Consider the following 23532-nt stretch of genomic DNA (forward strand, 5'->3'; position numbering starts at 1 on the left):
GCCAAATTTCGCGCGTCTGTAAATTTTAGCCAATCTTCGTTCTTCTGAACTTCGCATGCTTTTTCCGTTGCCTCTGCAACAGCGTTCGGACCTGTTTTGTGTACCATGAGGGATCAGTTCCATCTCTTACCAGTTTATGAGGTATGAATCTCTCAATTGCTGTTGCTACTATATCTTTGAATTTGAGCCACATCTCGTCTACATTTGCGTAGTCAGTTCGGAAGGGCCGGCCGGAGTGGCCGAGCGGTTAAAGGCGCTACAGTCTGGAACCGCACGACCGCTGCGGTCGCAGGTTCAAATCCTGCCTCGGGCATGGATGTGTGTGATGTCCTTAGGATAGTTAGATTTAAGTAGTTCTAAGTTCTAGGGGACTTATGACCACAGCAGTTGAGTCCCATAGTGCTCAGAGCCATTTGAACCATTTTTGAAGTTCGGAAGGAATGGAGATTGTCTCTTAGGAAGGCTTCTAGTGACACTTTATCCGCTTTTTTAAATAAAATTATTTTGCGTTTGTTTCTGGTGGATTTGGAAGAAACTGTATTGAGCTTAGCTACAACGACCTTGTGATCACTAATCCCTGTATCAGTCATGATGCTCTCTATTAGCTCTGGATTGTTTGTGGCTAAGAGGTCAAGTGTGTTTTCGCAACCATTTACAATTCGCGTTGGTTCGTGGACTAACTGCTCGAAATAATTTTCGGAGAAAGCACTTAGGACAATCTCGGAAGATGTTTTCTGCCTACCACTGGTTCTGAACAAGTATTTTTGCCAACATATCGAGGGAAGGTTGAAGTCCCCACTAACTATAACCGTATGAGTGGGGTATTTATTTGTTATGAGACTCAAATTTTCTCTGAACTGTTCAGCAACTATATCATCGGAGTCTGGGGGTCGGTAGAAGGAGCCAATTATTAACTTAGTTCGGCTGTTAAGTATAACCTCCACCCATACCAATTCGCACAGAGTATCTACTTCGACTTCACAACAAGATAAACCACTACTGACAGACACAAACACTCCACCACCAATTCTGCCTAATCTATCTTTCCTGAACATCGCCTGAGACTTCGTAAAAATTTCTGCAAAACTTATTTCAGGTTTTAGCCAGCTTTCTGTACCTATAACGATTTCAGCTTCTGTGCTTTCTATTAGCGCTTGAAGCTCAGGGACTTTCCCAGCACAACTACAACAATTTACAACAACAATTCCGACTGTTCCTTGATCCAAGCACGTCCTGTATTTGCCATGCACCCTTTGAGATTGCAGCCCACTCCGTACTTTCCCGAGGCCTTCTAACCTAAAAAAACCGCCCAGTCCACGCCACACAGCCTCCACTACCCGTGTAGCCGCCAGCTGAGTGTAGTGAACTCCTGACCTATTCAGCGGAACCTGAAACCCCACCACCCTATGGCGCAAGTCAAGGAATCTGCAGCCAACACGGTCGCAAGACTGTCTGAGCCTCTGATTCAGACCCTCCACCCGGCTCTGCACCAAAGGTCCGCAGTCAGTTCTGTCAACGATGCTGCAGATGGTGAGCTCTGCCTTCATCTCGTAAGCAAGACCGGCAGCCTTCACCAGATCAGATAGCCGCTGGAATCCAGAGAGAATTTCCTCAGATCCAAAGCGACACACGTCATTAGTGCTGACATATGCCACCACCTGCAACTGGTCGCACCCTGTGCTCTTCATGGCATCCGGAAGGACCCTTTCCACATCAGGAATGACTGCACCCGGAATGCACACGGAGTGCACACGGGATTTCGTCCCCTCCTTAGCCGCCATATCCCTACGGAGCCCCATTACGCGCCTAACATTGGAGCTCCCAACTACCAATAAGCCCACCCTCTGCGATTGCCCGGACCTTGAAGGCTGAGAATCATCCTCTGAAACAGGGCAGGCAGCTGCATCTGGCTCAGCCAGAGACAGTACCTGAAACCCGTTTGTCAGACACACTGGGGAGGCTTTCTGATCAGCCTCCGAGGACGTCTTTCGCTGCCTGCCACGCCTTGGAACGACCTCCCAATCAACCACAGGCGAGGGCTCAGCCCCACTGCGGGCAGCAATCGGAGCAACTACAGCGTCAGACCGATCTGGGAACAGATGGGACGAGGTTGACATCCCCGTGATACCCAAGTCTGGCTCCCCACAGTGATGCCCATTGGCAACAGCCTCAAGCTGCGCAACCGAAGTCAGCGCTGCCTGCAGCTGTGAGCGAAAGGATGCCAACTCAGCCCTCATCTGAACACAGCAATCACAGTCCCTGTCCATTCTAATCGCTGTTGAACAACAGTTACTGAAACCGAGCCCGAGCCTAGATAACGCAAAGAATGTATGAACTAACCTGTATAAATGCCTAACGACTGCGCTACAATCTGCCTGAATTTACGATTACAGATGTGTAACGACCTGTGGCTCTACCCTTCATTCGACTGCTTCCCTTGCCAGCACATTCTCCAGATCTTTCACCAATAGAAAACGTCTGGTCAATGGTGCCAAGCAACTGGCTCGTCACAGTACACCAGTCACTATTCTTGATGAGCTGTGGTATCGTGTTGAAGCTGCATGGGCAGCTGTACCTGTACACACCATACATGCCCTGTTTCACTCAATGCCCAGGCGTATCAAGGCCGTTATTACGGCCAGAGGTGGTTGTTCTGGGTACTGATTTCTCAGGGCCTATGGACCCAAATTGTGTGAAAATGTAATCGCATGTCAATTCTAGTATAATATATTTGTCCAATGAATACTCGTTTGTTGTTGTTGTGGTCTTCAGTCCTGGGACTGGTTTGATGCAGCTCTCCATGCTACTCTATCCTCTGCAAGCTTCTTCATCTCCCAGTACCTACTGCAACCTACATCCTTCTGAATCTGCTTAGTGTATTCATCTCTTGGTCTCCCCCTATGATTTTTACCCTCCACGCTGCCCTCCAATACTAAATTGGTGATCCCTTGATGCCTCAGAACATGTCCTACCAACCGATCCCTTCTTCTGGTCAAGTTGTGCCACAAACTTCTCTTCTCCCCAATCCTATTCAATACTTCATCATTAGTTATGTGATCTACCCATCTAATCTTCAGCATTCTTCTATAGCACCACATTTCAAAAGCTTCTATTCTCTTCTTGTCCAAACTATTTACCGTCCATGTTTCACTTCCATACATGGCTACACTCCATACAAATACTTTCAGAAATAACTTCCTGACACTTAAATCTATACTCGATGTTAACAAATTTCTCTTCTTCAGAAACGCTTTCCTTGCCATTGCCAGTCTACATTTTATATCCTCTCTACTTCGTCCATCATCAGTTATTTTGGTCCCCAAATAGCAAAACTCCTTTACTACTTTAAGTGTCTCATTTCCTAATCTAATACCCTCAGCATCACCCGACTTAACTCGACTACATTCCATTATACTCGTTTTGCTTTTGTTGATGTTCATCTTACATCCTTCTTTCAAGACACCATCCATTCCGTTCAACTGCTCTTCCAAGTCCTTTGCTGTCTCTGACAGAATTACAATGTCATCGGCGAACCTCAAAGTTTTTATTTCTTCTCCATGGATTTTAATACCTACTCCAAATTTTTCTTTTGTTTCCTTTACTGCTTGCTCAATATAGAGATTGAATAACATCGGGGAGAGGCTACAACCCTGTCTTACTCCCTTCCCAACCACTGCTTCCCTTTCATGTCCCTCAACTCTTATAACTGCCATCTGGTTTCTGTACAAATTGTAAATAGCCTTTCGCTCCCTGTATTTTACCCCTGCCACCTTTAGAATTTGAAAGAGAGTATTCCTGTCAACATTGACAAAAGCTTTCTCTAAGTCTACAAATGCTAGAAACGTAGGTTTGCCTTTCCTTAATCTTTCTTCTAAGATAAGTCGTAAGGTCAGTATTGCCTCACGTGTTCCAGTATTTCTACGGAATCCAAACTGATCTTCCCCGAGGTCGGCTTCTACTAGTTTTTCCATCCGTCTGTAAAGAATTCGTGTTAGTACTTTGCAGCTGTGGCTTATTAAACTGATGGTTCGGTAATTTTCACATCTGTCATCATCTGCTTTCTTTGGGATTGGAATTATTATATTCTTCTTGAAGTCTGAGGGTATTTCGCCTGTTTCGTACATCTTGCTCACCAGATGGTAGAGTTTTGTCAGGACTGGCTCTCCCAAGGCCGTCAGTAGTTCCAATGGAATTTTGTCTACTCTGGGGGCCTTGTTTCGACTCAGGTCCTTCAGTGCTCTGTCAAACTCTTCACTCAGTATCGTACCTCCCATTTCATCTTCATCTACATCCTCTTCCATTTCCATAATATTGTCCTCAAGTGCATCGCCCTTGTATAGACCCTCTATATACTCCTTACACCTTTCTGCTTTCCCTTCTTTGCTTAGAACTGGGTTTCCATCTGAGCTCTTGATGTTCATACATGTGGTTCTCTTATCTCCAAAGGTCTCTTTAATTTTCCTGTAGGCAGTATCTATCGTACCTCTAGTGAGATAAGCCTCTACATCCTTACATTTGTCCTCTAGCCATCCCTGCTTAGCCATTTTGCACTTCCTGTCGATCTCATTTTTGAGACGTTTGTATTCCTTTTTGCTTGCTTCATTTACTGCATTTTTATATTTTCTCCTTTCATCAATTAAATTCAATATTTCTTCTGTTACCCAAGGATTTCTACTAACCCTCTTCTTTTTACCTACTTGATCGTCTGCTGCCTTCACTACTTCATCCCTCAGAGCTACCCATTCTTCTTCTACTGTATTTCTTTCCCCCATTCCTTTCAATTGTTCCCTTATGCTCTCCCTGAAACTTTGTACAACCTCTGGTTCTTTCAGTTTATCCAGGTCCCATCTCCTTAAATTCCCACCTTTTTGCAGTTTCTTCAGTTTTAGTCTACAGGTCATAACCAACAGATTGTGGTCAGAGTCCACATCTGCCCCTGGAAATGTCTTACAATTTAATATCTGGTTCCTAAATCTCTGTCTTACCATTATGTAATCTATCTGATACCTTTTAGTATCTCCAGGGTTCTTCCATGTATACAACCTTCTATCATGATTCTTAAACAAAGTGTTAGCTATGATTAAGTTGTGCTCTGTGCAAAATTCTATCAGGCGGCTTCCTCTTTCATTTCTTAGCCCCAATCCATATTCACCTACTACGTTTCGTTCTCTCCCTTTTCCTACACTCGAATTCCAGTCACCCATGACTATTAAATTTTCGTCTCCCTTCACTATCTGAAAAATTTCTTTTATTTCGTCATACATTTCTTCAATTTCTTCGTCATCTGAAGAGCTAGTTGGCATATAAACTTGTACTACTGTAGTAGGTGTGGGCTGCGTATTATGATGTATCATGCAGCGTAACTTGCTGTGACAGTGCGAGAGAGAGACAAAGATATTGTTTATTACTCTGTGGCGGACAGCGCTCACATAATTATTCTTAGGATATAGTTTTTGTTTTGTTCTGGTTAAGAGTAATTTTAGTAGTGGAGAGCCATTCTTGTGATGTAAAAAAATCGACGCCATTGCGAGTTTTTGATTCACATTGTAAAATATAAGTGCATATGGAAGGAAATCAGTTAATAGAACAATAAAATATTGTTCATTTCAAGAAGGTACGTCTTATTATACACCCAGCGATGTACTGCTATTGTGATTTACTAATAAACACCAGTTGAGAACAGTTCCGACGGGAGCGTTCAGTTGTAGTGAAATAGTTCGATGTTTTCTTCGGAAAAGAAGTCACTTCATGGATCATTCAAATCCACAATAGTAACTGGACATTTCTCAGAACTGAAAGCAATCTGATTGCTATGCAACAGACCCCCGAAGAATATTTCTCCGTATTTTGGTTACCACTTTCAGCTCAACATGGTATCTGCAGCATCTGGAGCCGATTTCTACAACAGCGGAAGCGTGTATTCGCCATCAGTTTCACACATCGCCCTGTGTACGCTGTATGTATTGACCCACAACAGTGAACATACAGTTACTCACACAAATAGGAAGACAATACTAGGTGGTGTGGGGAAACATTTCAGTATAATGGCCCTATAGAGATAAACAGTAATTAGCCTAGTAAGAAAAGGAGTCGTTATAAATGTCTACCGTTAGACAGGACACGATCCTGATACAACACTCATAGTGAACCTGCAATATAAATATGTTAGTAATTTAGTAAGTAATGTTTCATTGTGTGTATATATGTCTAGTCTTATAGAGTAACTACATTATGGTCTTTTGTATGTTTCATGCTAACTGAACGTGCGGGAGTATCTTGTGAAGAGAACGAGTACGCCGTCCCAGCAGCCGAGCAGAAACTTCAAAAAGGCCAGAACATTTGAATTACTAGCTTTCTGGAGCATTTATGCATTGTAGTGGCCCCTCATGTAGAAATTTTCTAAGTATAAATAGAGTTGCTATATTAATTTTACTAGAATTCCAGTATTTCAGTAGATATAGTAAGACAACATTTTATGTGTTATCTATGCACTGTTTTTGTGTCACATTGTAAAGTGTACATTAACAGCATTAGGACATTAACGTTTTTGCGTGTGTAAAAGTTTAATAGTCACTTTTGTAGGACTTACTTAGAGGAGAAACTGTCAATTGTTCATTTACATGGTGATAACTAGATCTATGTTCAAAGCCAATAAGCAAGCACGCATCACAATGCCACAAAATGAATTAAATAGTGTGAATGCATCGTCAACTAGTGCCACAGAATTTAATACCGCCGTAGTTAGCGATATGTCTATTACGGCTGAGCAACCAGCAATAATTAATGCGCTCATGCCGTCGACACAAACGGTTGCTAGTTCCGACATTCATATGTCGAAAGAAGTCCAGAGAAATATGCAGCAACCAACAAACAACATGAATTTCATCTCTGACACAGACGCGTGCGAAAACGAAATGACTGTACCGAAAATTGTGTCGGTACAATCCTCATTAAGCCCAGTGCAATCGCCAATTGCTGAGAATACCGATTTGTTATCCCAGCTGATGTCAAGTTTGACTGTCATAACACAAGGGATTAAGGCATTGGAAACATCGCAATCTAATCTTGCAACGGCACAATCCACGTTTGCAAACGACATGAATCGTAGATTCCAGGCATTGGAGAGTGCGCAATTTAATTTGGCTCAGGAGCAATCTAATAAACTAAAAGAAATAAATGATAAGATTACTGAAAAATTCCAGAGTTTGGAAACAAAGCAGAGTCACTTGATTACTAGTCAGGCACAACTCATAGTTACACAAGAACAACAGTATCAGGAATTAACAAACAAATACAAAGACATCTTATGTCGTCAAGATACACTAAATCATCAAGTGCAAGAAGTTATACATGTACAGAACACTATTGCGCAAGACGTGAGTACAATTAAGCACGATAACGAGCAAGCTGTCATTGAGCTTACTCGGAGGATAGACACTCTCAGTTTCGAAGGCGAGAAACACATAGAGAAACTTTTCAATGAACATAAGATCGCATTTCCTAAGGACATTGAAGATTGGGCGAAAGAGCAAACAGAGACAGTGCGAAATTATGTTGACAAAACCTTGAAAGAAACGGTTTCTAACGTGCAAGTTAACAACGAAGCTGCACAAGAACAACTTAAAGCAGAAGTTAAAGAGATTAAGGAGAATATAGGAGATGAATTTCCTGCTTGGAAAGCAAAGATAGAAAATACATTAAAAGCATGCCAGCAGGGTCTAGTTAATACTAGAGGGGCACATACTACTTGCAGTTTATCAAAAGCAGACATTATTCCTGATGAAACCAGTGAAACCGAATCCATGCAACAATATCCATGTATTGGTGCATATTTACGTAATCAACCAGAAACAAATTATCGAGATTATCATTCACCGCGTAGTAGCCACCAGAATACACCTGTGACTATGAATGAAGAAAAAATGCTTAAATATCGTCAATTTCAGATATTTATTCCCGAAAGGAAGTCGATCAATCCCGTGGTATTTATCAAGCAATTTAAAGGGATATTGCCGCGAATGTGGACTGAGCAACAAAAAATTATGTACGTTGCAGGATTCATACATGGAGATGGATCGATGTGGGCGTCAGAAGCATCCGATTGGTGTCAAGATTATGACCAATTTGAACGCGCTTTCTTGCACAAATACTGGAATAAAGGTGTACAAGAAAGACTACGTAAGGAAGTTTTTAATCCACAACCTTTTTCTTTCAAAAATGGATCTTTAAGAAAGTATTTCGAGAAGTATATAAATAAAAGTAAATACTGGAATGAACCAATCCCGACGCAGGATATCAATAGAATATTAAAGGGCAAACTTCCACTTGAAGTTAAGGAAAAACTTCTACATGTGCCTGAACAACATGTGGAAGATTTTCTAGCCACATTGGATTCAATAGACATTCTGTTCGAAGAATCTCGTATGCGCTATAACCAACCAAGTTACCAACCTAACAAATACAATAGTAACAACAAACAGTATGGAGACAAACCTTTTGCACACAATTCACCAAACCCACAGGTGAAGTATTTCCAGAAAAACGTGAAATTTGGTAACGAAAATCCCGACAAGTGTAATCATGATCAACAATGTGAACAAACATATAAACGGAAATGGAGGAAGAATAATAAGAAGAGGAAAGGATACTATCAAGAAGGGAATTATCAGCAAAAACGACGATATCAGCAACCAACCCATGAATATCACAACCAACCACAAACTTCAGGTTGGGTACCAAATGATAATGCAAATGAATGGAGAAATCAACCACCAATAATAACCGACGTAACGGAGCAGACATCTACTAATAATGGACAATCGTCAAACTAAACTCGACTGTCAGAAGCCCCGACGGTGCAGTCGAGGAAGTTTTCAGGGGCGAAAATTCGAGCGTCAAATTTTTCCGGTACAATGGAGGCAGATTATTAATAGAAGAACTTCAGCAGGTTATGATGCCTTGTCAAGAGCAACATATCACTGTACCTGTTGCGAAAATTCAGGCGGCGATTGAAGGCATTACTGTGCAAGTTACTTTAGATACAGGAGCAGCAGTAAATGTCGTTTCTGATAAGTTATTTCAAAGAATACTTCAGAAAGCCAATCCACCGATTTTTCCTGTTCAATGTTGTAGAATTGTAGGTCCTACTGGTCATAAGTCTTCTCAGGTTATAGCGCAGACTCAACTCCAGTTAGATATAGGAAATGTAGCTATAAATTGCACGTTCCTTGTAATAAAAAAATGTGGTTGAGGACTGTATCCTGGGTATAGATGAATTTAGAGAGAGAAATTGGCATATCGATTTTTCTCTAGGCCGTGCCAGTTTTACAATAATGGATCAGAAACATCAACTGAATCTTCTCAGGGAATATAGTACCCATGGAAAGTATTGTCAGGGACGAAAGCTGCAAATAAAGTGGATACATAGCAAACCTGTACGGTATTACCAAATTAATTATTTGCAACCAGTTTTAAACCCTGAAGTTGTGGTATATGAAAAGGTGCAAGAACCTGAATATTTGCAACAACACCAAAGAAAGCAATTATATGATCTTCTACAGAAATATCATGAAGTCTTTCAAGAAAGACCTGGTGTAATCAAGGGATACACATGCCATTTAGATGTGATACCACACCAAGTTTTCTGCCGTATTTTTTATCCAGTACCGTGGCACCAACGAAAGGCAGTTGATGCGGAAATCCACCAGATGCTTGAATGGGATCTGATCGAACCTTCGACGAGTCCATACTGTAGTCCGCTTCATGTTGTCTCGAAAAAGGGAGGAAAAGTTCGTCTCGTGCTAGACGCACGGCAGATAAATAAGATTATCATGCCCGTGCGAACTCACCCGGAAAACATCGATGAGCTAATTCAAAAGTTCGAGGGGATGAAATACTTAACAAATATTGATTTGAGAAGTTCATTTTGGCAGGTGGCTCTAGACGAACCATCAAAAAGGTACACCGCATTTGTACATGCAGGTAGAAGCTATCAATTTAAGGTTTTACCTTTTGGGCTAAACGTGAGCTCAGGAGTTTTTATAAATGCTCTAGATCATGCATTGGGACCTGCACTTCGAAGCAATTTAACTTTATTTGTGGACGACATGCTCATAGCTACGAGCACATGGGAGGAGCACGTTGATTTATTGAGAAGAGTGTTAGAACGTTTCAAGGAAGCAGGCATAACCGCAAATCTGCAAAAGTCCCATTTTGCTCGAGATAAAATCAAATTTTTGGGTCATCTTATAAATGAAAAAGGCATCTTACCGGACTCCGAGAAACTAAAGGCAATCAAAAACTTTGCAGTTCCAACAACAAAAAGACAGTTAAAGGGCTTCCTCGGAGTTGTCTCTTTTTTCAGGCGTTTCATTCACGACCACTCTATTAATGCAGAACCGTTGTACAGCTGTTGCGCAAAAATACTCCGTGGGTGTGGACGCAACAATGTCAGAATGCATTTGAAGCAATAAAACATGCCTTAGTCAATTCACAAATATTATATCATCCGGATATGAGCCAAGAATTCGGTTTAATGGCAGATGCTTCGGAAATTGGAATAGGTTCATGCTTCTTCCAAGTAAAGATGATAGATAGGAAATCAACTTTCTGTCCAATAGCTTTTGCTAGCCGACTCTTAACTGCTTGTGAAAGAACATATACGACTACCGAAAGGGAAGCATTGGCCGTAGTCTGGTCATTTAAGAAATTTTACTATTACTTATATGGAGCGAAGACAACAGTATACTGTGACCACAAAGCGTTAAGTTTTTTGCAAACGTGTAAATTATTACATCCAAGATTAGCAAGATGGACGCTCTCACTCCAAGAGTTTCAATTTGAAATTAAATACCTAAGCGGACAGGATAATTTCATCGCTGATGCACTGTCTAGAATGCCAGATGGAGATTTGTCAACTATCAACATCACCAGCAATCCGTCCGAATTTAATGTTCTTATAATGACTGATAGAATATATAGGAAACATTTTCTTGACATGTGTAAGAACATGGAAAAACTACAGAATGAAGATCCTCGTTGGCATTCAATAAAGGAAACTTTAGCAAAGCCTGGAAACGATGATCTGAAGAGACTGTACAAAGTTGAGGACGACGTCTTATTTTTCAAAGGGCATCTTGATTCAGATAATTGGAAGGTGTGTATTCTCGAGAAGAATGAGAATGACTTAATTTTGCACACGCACATCACTTGGGGACATTTTGGAGTATTAAAGTATGCTCGGAAGATTCAAGCATATTGCTACTTCCCAAAAATTCGCAGGAAAGTGCACAGACAGTTAAGGAAATGTAAAATTTGTCAGCTAGCCAAACCAGGAAATTTTTGTGTGAAAGATTTCCTACATACTATTATACCCACTAAACCGCTGTCAATCATTTCGGTCGACGTCTGTGGTCCTCTACCATCATCAAGGGGAGGATGCAAATATATTGTAGCTTTTCTTGATATATTCACTAAGTATGTCAAACTTTATCCATTAAAATCAGCTACTTCTGCATCCATAGCCAAGAAGCTGGTCAAAGATTATATAGTCAAAGTAGGCAAACCAGAAGCTATTCTTTCTGACAATGGGTCAATGTTCACTGGATTTCGTTGGAGGCAAACATTAGCCAGTTGTGGTATAAAACAAATTCTAACATCAGTGTACCACCCTTCGGCGAATCCCGTGGAACGAATTTTTCGTGAATTAAACCGGTTCATGAGAACATATTGCCACAACCAGCAACCCAAATGGATCGATTATCTTTACGATTTTCAGGAAATTGTAAACAATATGCCACATACTACGACAGAATACACCCCATACGAACTGATGTTTGGAAAACGGGAACAGAATGACTGGATTCGACCAATTCCTAAAGTAGCTATTAACAAAATAGACCTACAAAATAAAGTACGACAATCCTTACTTAATATAATGGACAAGGCAAGAAAAAGGAAAATATATTTTGACAATCGACTTGGAAAAATAAAAACATATAAAGTGAAAGACCAAGTTTTAGTAAAAACTTATCCTAAGGCTTCACTTATACAGAGGAAGAACACAAAATGGCAATTATTGTATCAAGGACCATTTGTGATTACCAAAATACCCCATCCAGGAACTTATGTTTTGAAGGATGTGAAGAATGGAAAGGTGAAAGGAATGTATCCTCATCACTTGTTAAAGCAATTTCATGATGACTGAAGATTCTGAATATTGAAAATACTATTCTTATCAAATAATATTGATTAGAGAATTTTCATTAAACCTATGAATCATACTTAGGATAGTTTCTTTTTTTTGCAATTTAGTAGTTAGTTTTTCTTTTCAGGCATACTGTACGAGAGATATGCAGACATTATGTATAGGTTTTCCACTGTAAGGATAAGTTTTCTTTTCAGTATGCAGAGAATTTAGCTATAGTATGAATGATTTCTTTTAAAAAATTTTTATTTAGTAGATAGTAATATCAATCAGGTTTCACAATGCATAATGACCATGGGTTAGTGACTCAAATGAATCTGGTCTATGGCAAGATATTGTTTCTTATGTCAACTTAACAATCTCAATGTATGTTTGTATTTGCTTTTTTACTCGCTGAGCTGAAGTCATGCTGTTCGGAAGGGGTAACCTGTTCTCAGTTTTAAAAGGACGCCTATTACTTTGTTTCAATCTTTTGTGATGAACATTGTCTTTAGAATTGTACTATTGTTGTAACATACCTGTGTATGTATATTATGTTATATCAATTGTTGCTCGTGAAGTTACCAACTGAGCGAATGCCTTTCAGTTATAAGCCCATCAACAAGTGTTAAAGTCCATCTGAAAGATGACGAGCATAAGTTGACACGGCAGCTCCAGTTGGATTTGTGTATAGTGCATTCTAGGGTTGTTGATAGAAATGAAGAATACCTTACGACTTCCGAATATTTCGAATTCAGGACAGAGAATTAGAAAGAACTTTAGATTAGATTCTATTTCAGCTCAGCATAGATCAAACGCCTTTTCCACGGAACTTACACTGACTCTTATTTTCATGTTAACCATATGCGGAAAACCATAATACCCACGAGGAGACGGTGAAATGGGAATAGAATTCAATCAGTTACCCGGAGATGACTGATAGAAGGGAATCGTAGATGGACGTAAACCAACGCGTCGACGGTTCACCTCAAGACACAGAAGATTAACAGTGTTGTGTTTCTTTTGTGAACAGTGTTTAAATTCATTCAACAAAAAAATCCATATTGTAAATATTTTTTTTTATTTTCCTTTGTAATTCAATTAATTACCCTTGCAAATGAGAAATACGAGGATGGTAAATCTACCCCGAGGTTTTCCTCGGTTTTCCTTTGTGGGGCTTGGCCGAATGGCTAGATTATCCGTTTGAGACATCCCAAGGCGAGTGACAGAAGCTCTGAATGATGATAAAAAAGGTTTCTGATCACCTCTCATGCCATCCTCGACAAATGAATAAAAGCAAGCATGTAAGCTATGCATATATGCTGCATCAGGAATTCAGCACAGCCTTTGTCAGCAGTATATACACCCAAATCTATAATTTACATTTAGATAGTCATTCACTAATACCAAAATATCATAAGAAATACAGTGGACATTAATACTCTAGTGTACTTTAATACAGCGTCATAAACAATCACCGATATAGTGTTGTGTGAACGCTCGTGTTTGTTTTTGCCCAAAAACGTTCGTCCACAAGAGGGGCATATATGATGTATCATGCAGCGTAACTTGCTGTGACAGTGCGAGAGAGAGACAGAGATATTTTTTATTACTCTGTGGCGGACAGCGCTCACATAATTATTCTTAGGATATAGTTTTTGTTTTGTTCTGGTTAAGAGTAATTTTAGTAGTGGAGAGCCATTCTTGTGATGTAAAAAAATCGACGCCATTGCGAGTTTTTGATTCACATTGTAAAATATAAGTGCATATGGAAGGAAATCAGTTAATAGAACAATAAAATATTGTTCATTTCAAGAAGGTACGTCTTATTATACACCCAGCGATGTACTGCTATTGTGATTTACTAATAAACACCAGTTGAGAACAGTTCCGACGGGAGCGTTCAGTTGTAGTGAAATAGTTCGATGTTTTCTTCGGAAAAGAAGTCACTTCATGGATCATTCAAATCCACAATAGTAACTGGACATTTCTCAGAACTGAAAGCAATCTGATTGCTATGCAACAGACCCCCCGAAGAATATTTCTCCATATTTTGGTTACCACTTTCAGCTCAACATGGTATCTGCAGCATCTGGAGCAGATTTCTGCAACAGCGGAAGCGTGTAATCGCCATCAGTTTCACACATCGCCCTGTGTACGCTGTATGTATTGACCCACAACAGTGAACATACAGTTACTCACACAAATAGAAAGACAATACTAGGTGGTGTGGGGAAACATTTCAGTATAATGGCCCTATAGAGCTAAACAGTAATTAGCCTAGTAAGAAAAGGAGTCGTATGGCCACAATAATGCGATCACTATGCTGTTTGTAGTAGCTTACCAGCATTCCTATTTTCCTATTCATTATTAAACCAACTCCTGCATTACCCCTATTTGACTTTGTGTTTTTAACCCTGTAGTCACCTGACCAGAAGTCTTGTTCCTCCTGCCACCAAACTTCACTAATTCCCACTATATCTAACTTTAACCTATCCATTTCCCTTTTTAAATTTTCTAACCTACCTGCCCGATTAAGGGATCTGACATTCCACGCTCCGATCCGTAGAACGCCAGTTTTCATTCTCCTGATAACGACATCCTCTTGAGTAGTCCCCGCCCGGAGATCCGAATGGGGGACTATTTTACCTCCGGAATATTTTACCCAAGAGGACGCCATCATCATTTAATCATACAGTAAAGCTGCATGCCCTCGGGAAAAATTACGGCCGTAGTTTCTCCTTGCTTTCAGCCGTTCGCAGTACCAGCACAGCAAGGCCGTTTTGGTTATTGTTACAAGGCCAGATCAGTCAATCATCCAGACTGTTGCCCTTGCAACTACTGAAAAGGCTGCTGCCCCTCTTCAGGAACCACACGTTTGTCTGGCCTCTCAACAGATACCCCTCCGTTGTGGTTGTACCTACGGTACGGCTATCTGTATCGCTGAGGCACGCAAGCCTCCCCACCAACGGCAAGGTCCATGGTTCATGGGGGTTCGTTTATCATCTGCATTTATTCTGCCAATTTTAATGGCCAGTAGTGTACATTCTGTATTACACTATAGCAGTTATTTCTATGGTCCAGGTTTCATCGAGCTATGATACATGGTAGTTTTGAACACTAGTATTCATAAAAAATATACGTTGGTAGGGCTAAAAACTGTCGTCTGCACTTGGTGACATGATGTGTGAGGGCTTCAAAATCTGAATCGATTTAGCAAGACGAAGATACGAGGATTGGAACTTTAATAGTGGCAACTATTTATTTACAGCTCGTACAAAATAGTACGTGTTTCGAAGTTTTACTGACCTTCGAAGTAGTCACCAGCATTGTGTATAACCCGCTGCCAGCGATGTGGAAATCGTTGGATACTCTTTAGCAGTGCCAGTTGTGTTGACAGTTCGAGCGGCGCGGTCTGTTGCCCGACAAATTTGTAGCAGTTCTCAAGCAAATGCCGTGAAGTGTTTCTTTCAGTTTAAAAATCGAGTTGAACTCACGAGGGCTTAAGTCAGGGGACTGCAGTAGGTGGTACAGAACTTAGCAGACCCATCAGTCAAACATATCAGTAACAGCTTGCACTGTTTGCGCTTGAGCATTGTCCTGCAAAATGATGGTCAGGTCCTGCAGAAAGTGTCATCACTTCTGTCTCTATGCTGTTCATTTTTGGAACAGAACCTACGACCAACTTAGAAGTGATGACACTTTCTGCAGGACCTAACCATCATTTTGCAGGACAATGCTCAAGCACGTACAGTGCAAGCTGTTACTGATTTGTCTGATTGATTGGGCTGCTAAGTGCTATACCACCCTGACTTAAGCCCTCGAGAGTTCAACTCGATTTCTGAGCTAAAGGAAACACTTCACGGCATTCGCGGCAGAACTGCTACAAATTCGTCGGGCAATAGACCGCGCCGCTCGAAATGTCAACACAACTGGCACTGCTAAAGAGTACGTATCCTAAGACTTCCACATCGCTGGCAGCGGATTATACACAATGTGGTCACTACTTTGAAGGTCAGTAAACTTTGAAACACATATCTATTTCGTACGAGCTGTAAATAAGTTGTTGCCACTATTAAAGTTCCAAGCCTCGTATTTACGGAAACTTCCGAGGTCACCCTACATTTCATTCATTGACAAGCGAGTGAACTGCGTATATGTAAAGTAGGGTGTGAATAAACTCAAACCTCAGAGGATGAAGACATTGATTAGAAGACAGCAGCACAGAGAAAAGGAAATTTTTAGAGAAGAGAACTAATTATATCGTTAGATCATATGCAAAGAAATTGCAGTAAGTGGAAATTCTAACAGAAGATGTGAGGAGGCAACCAGAGTGACTTCAGCTGAAAGATCTACCTGTGGATAATGACGCCAAGACAGGCAGTTGTGGCCGAATGGGAGTCGGAGGCCAGTGCTGGAACCCGAAATTGTTGGACGTGGGAGTGACTGTATGAAGTGAGATCGACTTTCGTGAAGAAGTGGTAAGGTAATTAAAAGTGTGGAGACAGGATAGTGAGAGTGGAAGATAGGACCCTTAGTGAATATAAAATTAAACCTACATCAACAAGTTGTTTTGATTGGGTGCAACACAGTGAACACACGTAGTGAAGTAAGTAGTAACACTGTCTCATAACGGTTTGTGTAACAAAATAACCGTGAAAATAAATAAGAGATATTGAGAAAGGAGTGATCATACGTCTTTCTCATTGCAATAATCCTTCGATTACTAATTGACAGCCACGCGGGATTAACCGAGCGGTCTTGGGCGCTGCAGTCATGGACTGTGCGGCTGGTCCCGGCGGAGGTTCGAGTCCTCCCTCGGGCATGGGTGTGTGTGTTTGTCCATAGGATAATTTAGGTTAAGTAGTGTGTAAGCTTAGGGACTGATGACCTTAGTCCCATAAGATTTCACACACTTTGAACATTTTGAACTAATTGACATTAAGAAAGAGCAGAAGAGTTCGCCATCACAGATCTGATTTATCTTAACGTAAGAAAGAACAATGTATTAGTATTACAGCTGTGTAGCATAGTTCTTCAACGAAGGAAACAACACGGGGAGGTCAGCTTTGTTTGCATATCGCAGAATCTTATGTACTTTTCTTGCAGTCAGATTCCGTTGTGTATAGCCATTAACGTATTTCAGACGGGGAACAGTAAGTATGGTATACTTGGTTTAACGTGTCAGAAGAAGTGGAAGGATTATCATAGTATCGGTGCCGTAGGCTTCTGGTAACGTTTTCTAGGTGAGGGATTGGAGTGCATTTTAAACACAAACATTTTAAGTTAGGCTTTACTGGAACCATTACCTATATCGATTGAAACAACAAGGTTACTGATGGCATTCTCTTGAGGCGCTAAAAATCCACAGTGTTTCGGCTGATAGCTTCTGCGGCAGTTCGTGTGGTGACTGTCGTGGCGTCCGTCATCACATCAATGCACTAGGAGCGCTAGGACGAAAGCTTGTGTGTTTTTAACCGTTTGACGAGGCTGGGAGCACGAGAGAATTGTATATCGCCGTGAAATCATGAATTCGTGCAAAAAAGTTTACTCTTACCATGCACAAGTTTCAGAAGTTTGAACCTCCATCATTGGGTAGATTTACACTGTCTGTCCTAGGAGTTCTATAATTGATTTGGCTCCTGGGATGCAAGTGACGTCAGCCTAGTGGCTACGGTGGTAACCTGAACTAACAATTGTAAACAACAGATTTGCGAACATTCATGAGGTGAACATGGCAGGTGCCATAACCTGATTTCCCGGAGACTTGGCTCATTGGAAGAGGAGTGAAAATAAATGAACGCGTGTCTTAGCTTTTCCATAGATACTCGACCGTTTCTGAGAAAACGACGTTCAAGGTTTTTGACGTAATTGAAATGTCTTTTATATAGCGGGCGATAATCTCAGACATAATTGTGGCACACTGGCTGGCGTCGCGGCCTCTCAAATTTTCGCCCCGCATTTGAAGCCCCATTATTGTTTTTATTTGTTTTTTCGTTCATCCTTCCACGTCTATACAAGGCTAGTACACGAATGTTTCTAACCAAGTTTGGGGTGCAAGGGCTTACATTAATTGTGAAATCACAACTGGTTTATCGTAATAAGTGTCATATATTTGTTGTATATGATAAGTGTTTGGTAATATCAGGGGCTACAATCTTTTTAAATTCTCTTATTGCTATATTTCGTCCTTATGACAGTTCTTATATGAATTCCTATAGTTTATGCTTATGTTTGTTCTACAGGAACATTTTCTGCATTCCCTAGGACGATACTGATCGCAGAAACATTCCAAACACCACGTGTGAAGGGAAGTTTGCCACAGTAACATTTCTTCATACGAATCTCATCTAGAGAAAGAAAAATCATTAACGTTGTTGAAGACTTCACGCATTCCCAATAACTTCGTGGCAAACCACGCATAGCGGATCGCTTTACCGAAAACTGGCGCCTGTTATTGATCATGAATGAAAATACGCTACAGGAATTAAACTGAAAACAATTTAAAATAATTTTCTCGTTGATTTATTGATTTTTTAAAAAGTCATTCATCAGACATAAAATTAGTAGACGAATAAGGACAACGTTATTTCAGTATACATTGGAAAATATTCTTGTAGTAATCTCGTACGGACATGGATAGTTAAATTAAAAACGAAAATAAAAACAATAATCGGGTATCGAACATGGGGAGCAAAAAAACCCAGTACGTTGTCCTCGATGGTGAGTGTTCATCGGAGGTGAGGGTATCGTCTGGAGTGCCACAGGGAAGTGTGGTAGGTCTGTTGTCACTTTCTATCTACATAAATGATCTTTTGGATAGGGTGGATAGCAATGTGCGGCTGTTTGCTGATGATGCTGTGGTGCACGGGAAGGTGTCGTTGAGTGACTGTAGGAGGATACAAGATGACTTGGACAGGATTTGTGATTGGTGTAAAGAATGGCAGCTAACTCTAAATATAGATAAATGTAAATTAATGCAGATGAATAGGAAAAAGAATCCCGTAATGTTTGAATACTCCATTAGTAGTGTAGCGCTTGACACAGTCACGTCGATTAAATATTTGGGCGTAACATTACAGAGTGATATGAAGTGGGACAAGCATGTAATGGCAGTTGTGGGGAAGGCGGATAGTCGTCTTCGGTTCATTGGTAGAATTTTGGGAAGATGTGGTTCATCTGTAAAGGAGACCGCTTATAAAACACTAATACGACCTATTCTTGAGTACTGCTCGAGCGTTTGCGATCCCTATCAGGTCGGATTGAGGGAGGACATAGAGGCAATTCAGAGGCGGGCTGCTAGATTTGTTACTGGCAGGTTTGATCATCACGCGAGTGTTACGGAAATGCTTCAGGATCTCGGGTGGGAGTCTCTGGAGGAAAGGAGGCGTTCTTTTCGTGAATCGCTACGGAGGAAATTTAGAGAACCAGCATTTGAGGCTGACTGCAGTAAAATTTTACTGCCGCCAACTTATATTTCGTGGAAAGACCACAAAGATAAGATAAGAGAGATTAGGGCTCGTACAGTGGCATGTAGGCAGTAATTTTTCCATCGTTCTGTTTGGGAGTGGAACAGGAAGAGAAGATGCTAGTTGTGGTACGAGGTAACCTCCGCCACACACAGTATGGTGGGTTGCGAAGTATGTGTGTAGATGTACATGTAGAAAAGTAAAACTGCGACGGTTTGTCACTGTGCCATCTTTTCTGCTAAACTATTTTCTCGATAAAAGGATCATAAAGTACCTCAAAACTCTGAGCGTCGGTTTCTGAGAAACGATCGAGTATCTAGGGAAAAGCCCAGACAAATATTCGCTTCTCTTTTTTCTTTTTTTTGACTCCTCTTCCACTCAGCGAAGTTTCTGCGAAATCAAGTTATGGCACTTGTCGTATTCTTCTCGTGCAGCCGTAGTGTTTAAACGTTGCTGGTGTCACAAACGACAGTGTAGCAACATTCCTAAATTAAGAAATGCTCTTGAATGATCTGAGCCCTATGCAACACATCTGCTATGCTATCAGGCGTCGCCCGGTAATTATCGGGAACTGCGAGACCTGTTCGTAAATATTAGGTGCCACATACCTCCGGAAACCCCCTAAGGACACGCAAAACAGCAAAAGTATTGCATTTAAAATGTGTGCGGTTTTAAGCAAGTGATCATAAACTTTTCGCTCATCAGTGTATATTGCTCATGTGCTATATACATTGTAATGTTGACTCATTAAAGGTGATTGGTTAGGTGTAAGAGAGGATCTGTGGGCTCTAATCTTTAGTGGTGAAAGATATGCACAAATAGGTGTATAATTTAGAGAAATCTCTTTATATTACTACAGCATGAGGCAAGCGGTGCTTAAGTACACTCCTGGAAATGGAAAAAAGAACACATTGACACCGGTGTGTCAGACCCACCATACTTGCTCCGGACACTGCGAGAGGGCTGTACAAGCAATGATCACACGCACGGCACAGCGGACACACCAGGAACCGCGGTGTTGGCCGTCGAATGGCGCTAGCTGCGCAGCATTTGTGCACCGCCGCCGTCAGTGTCAGCCAGTTTGCCGTGGCATACGGAGCTCCATCGCAGTCTTTAACACTGGTAGCATGCCGCGACAGCGTGGACGTGAACCGTATGTGCAGTTGACGGACTTTGAGCGAGGGCGTATAGTGGGCATGCGGGAGGCCGCGTGGACGTACCGCCGAATTGCTCAACACGTGGGGCGTGAGGTCTCCACAGTACATCGATGTTGTCGCCAGTGGTCGGCGGAAGGTGCACGTGCCCGTCGACCTGGGACCGGACCGCAGCGACGCACGGATGCACGCCAAGACCGTAGGATCCTACGCAGTGCCGTAGGGGACCGCACCGGCACTTCCCAGCAAATTAGGGACACTGTTGCTCCTGGGGTATCGGCGAGGACCATTCGCAACCGTCTCCATGAAGCTGGGCTACGGTCCCGCACACCGTTAGGCCGTCTTCCGCTCACGCCCCAACATCGTGCAGCCCGCTTCCAGTGGTGTCGCGACAGGCGTGAATGGATGGACGAATGGAGACGTGTCGTCTTCAGCGATGAGAGTCGCTTCTGCCTTGGTGCCAATGATGGTCGTATGCGTGTTTGGCGCCGTGCAGGTGAGCGCCACAATCAGGACTGCATACGACCGAGGCACACAGGGCCAACACCCGGCATCATGGTGCGGGGAGCGATCTCCTACACTGGCCGTACACCACTGGTGATCGTCAAGGGGACACTGAATAGTGCACGGTACATCCAAACCGTCATCGAACCCATCGTTCTACCATTGCTAGACCGGCAAGGGAACTTGCTGTTCCAACAGGACAATGCACGTCCGCATGTATCCCGTGCCACCCAACGTGCTCTAGAAGGTGTAAGTCAACTACCCTGGCCAGCAAGATCTCCGGATCTGTCCCCCATTGAGCATGTTTGGGACTGGATGAAGCTTCGTCTCACGCGGTCTGCACGTCCAGCACAAACGCTGGTCCAACTGAGGCACCAGGTGGAAATGGCATGGCAAGCCGTTCCACAGGACTACATCCAGCATCTCTACGATTGTCTCCATGGGAGAATAGCAGCCTGCATTGCTGCGAAAGGTGGATATACACTGTACTAGTGCCGACATTGTGCATGCTCTGTTGCCTGTGTCTATGTGCCTGTGGTTCTGTCAGTGTGATCATGTGACATATCTGACCCCAGGAATGTGTCAATAAAGTTTCCCCTTCCTGGGACAATGAATTCACGGTGTTCTTATTTCAATTTCCAGGAGTGTATATTGGTTTGCCAAGTTGTGTGTGACGACGTGCTTTGGCCGCTCTGTACCTTTGGAGGGCGCAAGTGCGCAGGGCCAGCTGCTGGGTAGCTTGCTGCGGAGCTGCCTCACGACGGTGCGGTTGCAGCAGAAGATGTAGAAGATGAACGCCGGCCGCATCACGTTCACCAGGTCAGTCACGATCCACACGTAGGCAGGTCCGCCCACTGCCCACGACACGATCTCCATCAGCCACGTTACGCCCGTTAGACCGAACAGTTTGAGGTACAGCGAAAGCCTGCAAAGGAGAACACCTTCTGTGGCGACTCACATCGACTCACATCTACACTACTGGCAATTAAGTTTGCTACACCACGAAGATGACGTGCTACAGACGCGAAATTTAACCGACAGCAAGAAGATGCTGTGATATGCAAATGATTAGCTTTTCAGAGCATTCACACAAGGTTGCCGCCGGTGGCGACACCTACAACGTCCTGATATCAGGAAAGTTTCCAACCGATTTCTCATACACAAACAGCAGATGACCGGCGTTGCCTGGTGAAACGTCGTTGTGATGCCTCGTGTAAAGAGGAGAAATGCTTACCATCACGTTTCCGACTTTGGTAAAGGTCGGATTGTAGACTATCGCAACTGCGCTTTATCGAATCGCGACATTGCTGCTCGCGTTAGTCGAGATCAATGACTATTAGCAGAATATGGAATCGGTGGGTTCAGGAGGGTAATACGGAACGCTGTGCTGGATCCCAACGTCCTCGTATCACTAGCAGTCGAGAGGACACGCAGCTTATCCGCATGGCTGTAAGGGATCGTGCAGCCACTTCTCGATCCCTGAGTCAACAGATGGGGACGTCTTCAAGACAATAGCCATCTGCACGAACAGTTCGACGACGTTAGCAGCAGCATGGACTATCAGCTCGGAGACCCTTGACACTGCATCACAGACAGGAGCGCCTGCGATGGTGTACTCAACGACGAACCTGGGTGCACGAATGGCAAAATGTCATTTTTACGGATGAATCCAGGTTCTGTTTACAGCATCATGATGGTCGCATCCGTGTTTGGCGACATCGTTGTGAACGCACATTGGAAGAGTGTGTTCGTCATCGCCATACTGGCGTATCACCCGGAGTGATGGAATGGCGTGCCACTGGTTACTCGTCTCGGTCACCTCTTGTTCGCACTGACGGCACTTTAAACATTGAACGTTACATTTCAGATGTGTTACGACCCGTGGGTCTACCCTTCATTAGATCCTGCGAAACCCTACATTTCGGCAGGATAATGCACGACCGCATGTTGCAGGTCCTGTACGGATATTTCTGGATACAGAAAATGTTCGACTGCTTCCCTGGCCAGCACATTCTCCAGATCTCTCGCCAGCTGTAAACGTCTGGTCAATGGTGGCCGAGCAACTGGCTCGTCACAATACGCCAGTCAGTACTCTTGATACACTGTGCTAACGTGTTGAAGCTCCATGGGCAGCTGTACCTGTACACGCCATCCATGCTCTGTTTGACTCAATGCCCTGGGCACTGATTTCTCAGGATCTATGCACCCAAATTGCGTGAAA

At 42.5% G+C, this 23532-nt stretch overlaps 1 protein-coding gene across 1 annotated transcript in view; it reads right to left on the reverse strand.

The window, feature by feature from the left end:
• Positions 1-20506: 20506 nt before the first annotated feature.
• Positions 20507-23532, reverse strand: part of LOC126419423 (probable G-protein coupled receptor Mth-like 3) — a 274477-nt gene continuing 271451 nt past the window's right edge. The window contains exons 10-11 of the mRNA XM_050086611.1: positions 22010-22236; positions 20507-20541 (exon numbers count right to left, since the gene is read on the reverse strand). Of these exons, the coding sequence (XP_049942568.1) occupies positions 20507-20541; positions 22010-22236 (262 nt within the window). The remainder of the gene's footprint in view (positions 20542-22009; positions 22237-23532) is intronic.

The sequence above is a fragment of the Schistocerca serialis genome, chromosome 9 (assembly GCF_023864345.2).
Source record: "Schistocerca serialis cubense isolate TAMUIC-IGC-003099 chromosome 9, iqSchSeri2.2, whole genome shotgun sequence".
Lineage (NCBI taxonomy): Eukaryota > Metazoa > Arthropoda > Insecta > Orthoptera > Acrididae > Schistocerca > Schistocerca serialis.